This window comes from Neovison vison, chromosome 11 (assembly GCF_020171115.1).
Source record: "Neovison vison isolate M4711 chromosome 11, ASM_NN_V1, whole genome shotgun sequence".
Taxonomy (NCBI): domain Eukaryota; kingdom Metazoa; phylum Chordata; class Mammalia; order Carnivora; family Mustelidae; genus Neogale; species Neogale vison.
The window spans coordinates 165,695,258-165,701,257 of record NC_058101.1 but is presented as its reverse complement, the minus strand read 5'-3'; the positions used below and the strand labels follow the sequence as shown (position 1 = coordinate 165,701,257).

Genomic DNA, 6,000 nt, shown 5'->3' with positions numbered 1-6,000 from the left:
GGAGGGGGCTGTGCGTGAGGCTATAGGGATTGATGGGCTGTTAATGCAGTGGAACAGCTGCATTGTCTTATCCTGACAATGCTGCCATTTAACATCCTCATGGGCGGGCACCATGACCCAACCACACAGCTAATGAGGTTTAACACGCCCAGCTCTGTCTACCCTCTGAATATTAGTTAGCTTCTGTAAGAACAAATTCTCAGCAAGTCCATAATAGCACAGGATGATGTACAGTAGTTCTTGCATTTTGAAGTGGGCTTCTGGAATGTCTAAATTTTGGAGAGAAATCCATGCTAGGCATGGGGGCAAAGAGGTAAGCAGAGAGAGAAACATTCCCCAGTCCTCTTCATATAGAGTTCTACATGTAGTTCCTAGAAGGGAACTCAAAGTGTATTTTAGGAGTCTTCAAGCCTGTGGGTAGGGCAGGGGTGAGTCAGCTAAAACTAATATAGAGATAAAACCTCTACTAATATAGAGATAAAGCCTAAGGTTTCTGGACTTCTGGGTCAGTGCTTCTTCTCAAACAGGAAAGACTTTCATCTGGATCCTGTTCCAAAACGAGAATGACAACTTGACACTATGAAGACTTTAAATTGTGGAGTCATCCTTGACTCCTTCCCCACTTCTCTATGTCCTCCATTCATACGTCTATTGAATTGGGTCCCACTCAGTCCTTGCTTTGCTCTCCCACCTTCACCTTGGTTGAGTGGTCATGACTTCACTACTTGATCACGTCAGAATCTCCCCAAATGATCTTTGGTCCCACAAGCTTTGCTCCACTATTTCCCTGGAATGCCACTCTTAGATTCAGTTTCTGGAAACTTTTCTTGTTCAAGAATCTACTAAGGATCTCCATGATCATTGGAATGAGGTTCACATTCTAGGTTAGCATTCAATACCTGATTACCTTTCCTACCAGATCTTCAGCTATTTCCTATATGGTTCCAATTAACATGGGTGCCTCATCATCGCCCAAACACTGTTAGCATTCTCCTTTGAACACATTTCCTCCTCCTTCTCCATTTAAAAGATCTCCATTTCTTTCTTCCCTGGCAAATACTACACTCTTTAAGCCCAGATTAAGCTTTCCTCCACACTGAATATTGTCTGAGCTTCTCCATTTCTCACCTCTGGCTTCTGACCTCCTTGAGTTCTTATTGTCTCCACAGCTCATTTGAGCCTTTGTTATAACTTACCTACATTATTACATGTAGTTATACAACTGTACTCTGTGTCTTTTCAAGCAATTTATAAATTGCTTAAGGAAAAAGAATGCCTTTACTTTGCTCTCCCATAATGCCTAATAGAGGACTAAACTACAGCAGGTGCTTGATATATCCCCATTCAATTGAATTGTAAGCAAGATTTAAGTCCACTCTATCAGGCCAGAATTTTTTTGGCAACCTCTCCATGCACCCTCCAAATGTTGACACTCACTCTATGGAAATCATCCTGTAATTCCTAAATTATAGCTACCAATTAACCAGAAAATGATTCAAGACCCACTTAATTTCAAACAATGTTAGGCTCAATCAAAATCCAAAGAAGAATCAAGATAATTCTGAATTTCTTATGAAGGGATTGGCATACAATGCATTTAATCTAAGGTATTGTATAATAAACCTCAGGTTAACCAAAGCTCAGCCCTGTACAATAAGCTACTCAACATTTTTAAACCTCAGTTTCCTTATCCGTAAGATTTATTTTTTAAAAGATTTTATTTATTTATTTGCCAGAGAGAGAGAAGAGAGAGAGAGTATGCACAAGCAGGGGAGTGGGAGAGAGAGAAGCGTGCTCCCCACCCCACCCCCTGTCCAGCAAGGAGCCCAATGCAGAGCTCCATCCCAGGACCCCAGCTGGGATCATGACCTGAGCTGAAGGTAGTTGCTTAACCAACTGAGCCTGATAGGTGCTTCTATCTGTAAGATTTAATAACATCTTGCTTCTTACAGAGTGGAGGATTAAGTGTGTTAACACATGTGAAATGCTTAGCATGATACCTGGGATATAGCAGGGATTTATCATTACAATTTTTGTTTTGTATTGTTTTCTTTCTTGTGACTGGTCACCCAGCAGAGAGTGCCAGGGAAATAGCTCCAGGCTTTGTCAACAACTGTCCTATGTTGTGTAACAGGGTCAAGGATGATGAATTAGTATCCAACTCTTTTCAGAAAGAAAAGTTCATCAGAACTTAAAAGAAATCAGAAAGAAAAGAGTTCATCAGTCTGGAAATGTTTTAATTGATTATAGCAGAGAGTGAGCCTTAAAGTGATGGATTTTTCCATACCCTTGTTGTCCATCCATCTGATTCTTTCCTCTAGTTTCTGGAATCAGATTGACCATCTTTCAGCCACTGGAAGCCCAGTGACACAGTTTCTTGGGTCCTCTTCCTGTTATACTTGTTTCTTTGCTGAAGAGTCTGGGGTAGGACTGCAGGAACAGGTAGGAGGACAGGCAGGTGAGGTGAGCAGAGCATTTGAGTGTCTTTTTCCCACCTTGTACCCCTTTGAAGACAAGACTCCAAGCCCACACTGCACCATCCCAGAACAGAATGTCCCCTTAGTTCATGGCTTGGTCATATAGCTGTCGCTAGGGACAAAAAATTACAGCAGATAGAGCTAGTTTAGAGTTTACAGGGAAAAAAGGAGGAGAAAAAGTGTTACTTTTGCACCTTAATGAAGCAAAGTGTTCCCCCAGAGACACCTGGACCTTGGTGTGGTAGCCTGCTTCTGGGGAACTTTATGAAATGGCTTTCCTTTCCTCTGTGACAGGCAGGGATAGCACAAACCACATCTGACCCATCCCCCACTATTGCCTCTGGCACCTCACAGATTTCCTTCTTTCTGTGAGAAAGATGGCATTTCAGACTTGACAGCTTCTCTTTCAAGCTATGTACTTGCTTTGATAGGTGATAAAGTCAGGGTTCCCTCAAGGATGGCTCATTACAAGTAAGGACTGCTCAGATAAATCAGAATAATCTGAGGAGGGAGTGGTTCGGGGAGATTGTTTGGCTCTTTCTCTCTCTGCCAAACAAGCATTGTTAGGAGAATCATGGCAGAGCAGACACCTGTGGAAGAAGGAAGCCAGAGGGTCCAAGTACAGAGCACAGACATAATGTGCTCTACACCGAGCAACAGAGCCTACAACAGAGCCTACACCGAATCTAGTATTACTCTGCATCATCAGGGCCAAGGCATCACTGCCCAGTGCTCCGTAAAGCAGGGCCCCTGGCTGTTGCCCTCATTTGCTCCTGTGACCTCCACATGAAGTTATAAGTTTATAGAAATAAATGACCTCTTCTCTGCCCCTACAGAAGATACTAAGGATCCTCAGATACCTGCCTTCCAGAACAGGTATAACTACATCACTGCAGTGGGGGGAAGAGTTGTGGAAGACATAGAAGAAAGCAGATTTCAGCAACATTTAAGGCAAAAAAAAAAAAAAAGATAATTGTGGCTGTCTAATAATGGAGCCAACTGTCCAATAAGGCAATGAGGTTGCCATGAATGGAATTGTCTAAGAGGATCTGGCAAGATCATTTATGAGAGCATTCCCCACTGGGTGGGAGGTTGGAGCAAGTGGTCTCTAGTCTTAAGCATAGTCAAGTTCTAGTTTTCTAGAGGTTGGACAAACTACACATAGAAGGTGATACAAGAGGATAGACTAAACTGTACTCAACCCTTGTATTGTACTCAGATCTGGCATTCAATTGCATAAGTTAGTGTTGGAAGCTCTGGGCTAGACCTCCCTCCACTTCCATCTCCTCCTCTGACCTACTCAATTGGCTATAGACAAGTTCCTATTTCCTCCTTCCATGGAGAAGAACAGTAAATGCTAATAGTATTCTTGGGAGAAGATTTCCCTTGGGCTTCCATTTTGTGGTTACTTGGAATTCAGCATCTGGACAGAAAGAAAACAGAAAACAGGTGACAAACTGTGCTGACTCCAGCTTCCTGACTCCCATCTTGCTGTGGTTTCTGCTAGAATTTGATGGATCTTTCGAGAGATGCCTCATTATTCTCCCTAAGATCCATGCCTGAGAGATCATAGACCCACCCCCTATAGAAACAGCAGAGGTTACCACCATGGGCTTTGGAGTCAGAAAGGTGTGGGCTTAGGTCCTGGCATCACCACTTTATTGCTCACCAGCCACAGTGTGACCTTGGGCAAGTTATTCTACTCTCTGACCCTCAGTTTCATGATCTGTAAAATATGGAAGAAAGTACCAACCACACTGGGATTTCTGTGAATTTCTTTATAAATATTAAGTGCTTAGCACAACCTACGTGTGTAATAAACAGTGGTTATTATTATATCACATTCTACTCATCAGCCGCATCTGTTTCTGCATGCTCTGCTGTCCTATCTACACCTAAATCTGTGCCCCCACCTGCAGCCAGTCTGTACTCATCACTTGCTTCCACTCCCCTCTTGCATATTCAAGGCCAGTACTTCAGCAATTCTTGCCTCGACCCTCTCTTGCATCAATGATTTTTTCCATTTTCTACTGAAACAGTTCCATCAGCATACAAAAATTTGTTATATTGCTATTTCTTTCATCTTGGAAAAAAAACCAGAAAACAAAACCACCTTCTAGTCATCCTTCCTTGCCAATTACCAACCTATTCCTTTGCTCCCCTTTGCAACAAAATCCTTGAAAGAGCTATCTCTACTCACTGTCTTCAATTCTCCTTTTACTATTCTTTCTTAAACTCAATCCAGTAAATCCCTTGGCCACACCAGTCCACTGAAACTGCTCTCATCAAGGTCACGGATCTGCATTGCTAGATCTGTCCTCATCTGAATGAACTCTCTAGTAGCTCTGACTCAGTTGATAACTCCTGCCTCATTTGTACATTTTCTGTGCTTGGCTTTTAGGACACCAGTCTCTCCTGATTTTCTGTGCACCTCATTGGCCACACCCCAGGGTCCTTTGCTGGTCCCTTCCTCTTAATTATCAATGACTGAGGGTCACAGACTCATTCCTTGGGCCTCATCATCTCTATCTGTTCTCATCTCTTGTGGCCCGTAATCTGATGGCTTTAAATAGTATATATATTCCAATGCCTTTCAAGTTTACATTTCCATTCCAGATCTCTCTTGTAAATTAGCCTTCCACTAACAAGCTCCACTTGGATATCTAATAGAAATTTTAAAAGTATCATGTTCAAAACTACACTGCTTCTCCTCCCTCTCAAATATATACCTCCAGGAGTCATTTTCTGCTCAGTGAATGGGAACTCTATGCTTTAATTCACTCAGACCAAAAACCTGGGGTCATCCTTGATTCCATTCTATTATGTCCTATATCCAAAACCATCAGGAAATAATGTATGTTTCACCTTTAAAAATATTTCTAGAATCTTTAAAAAATATTTTAAACCTTTAAAAAATATTTCTAGAATCACTTGTTACCACTTTCATAGCTACAGCCCATAGTCTGAGTCTCCAGCTCCTGTCACCTAGATATTGCCATAGTCTCTTCTCTGGTCTCCTAGCTTCTACCATTGCTTCCTTCTATCTAATCTGAACAAAGCAACAAAATATATCTCTCAAAATAAAAATAAGCCATGTCATTCTCCTCAATTTCCTTCAGTAGCTTCCTATTCTATTAGGAATAAACCCCAAGTCCCATAGGATTTTACAGTCATATGTGATCTGGATCCCTGTTGGCACTCTTATCTCACGTCTTACCATTCTTTCCTCATTGCTCTATGCCAATCACATCACCTTCTTGCTGCTTCTTGAGTCTTCCCGGTATTTATCCTGCAGGAACTTTGCAGTGGCTCTGCCTAGATATGGGCATATCTGACTCTCCACTCCTTTCAGTCTTTGCATCAATGTCTCTTCTCAATAGGCCCTCCTTATTTATAATTGCAACACCCTACCATCGGGCAGCAGATTCATGTCTGCTTTTGTAACATACTATATAATTACTAGTTCTTATATCTAATGTCAAAGTTTGCCTTCTTCCCCTCTCTTTCCATTCTGCTTTCATGT

The 6,000-nt window shown here is 41.9% G+C and overlaps 1 protein-coding gene across 1 annotated transcript in view; it reads left to right on the top strand.

Annotated features, from left to right (window-relative positions):
• The first annotated feature begins 299 nt into the window (after positions 1-299).
• The window catches only part of LOC122890345 (uncharacterized protein C3orf26 homolog), an 89,144-nt gene continuing 83,443 nt past the window's right edge, over positions 300-6,000 (top strand). The window contains exons 1-2 of the mRNA XM_044225981.1: positions 300-313; positions 2,322-2,458. Coding sequence (XP_044081916.1) covers positions 300-313; positions 2,322-2,458 — 151 coding nt within the window. The remainder of the gene's footprint in view (positions 314-2,321; positions 2,459-6,000) is intronic.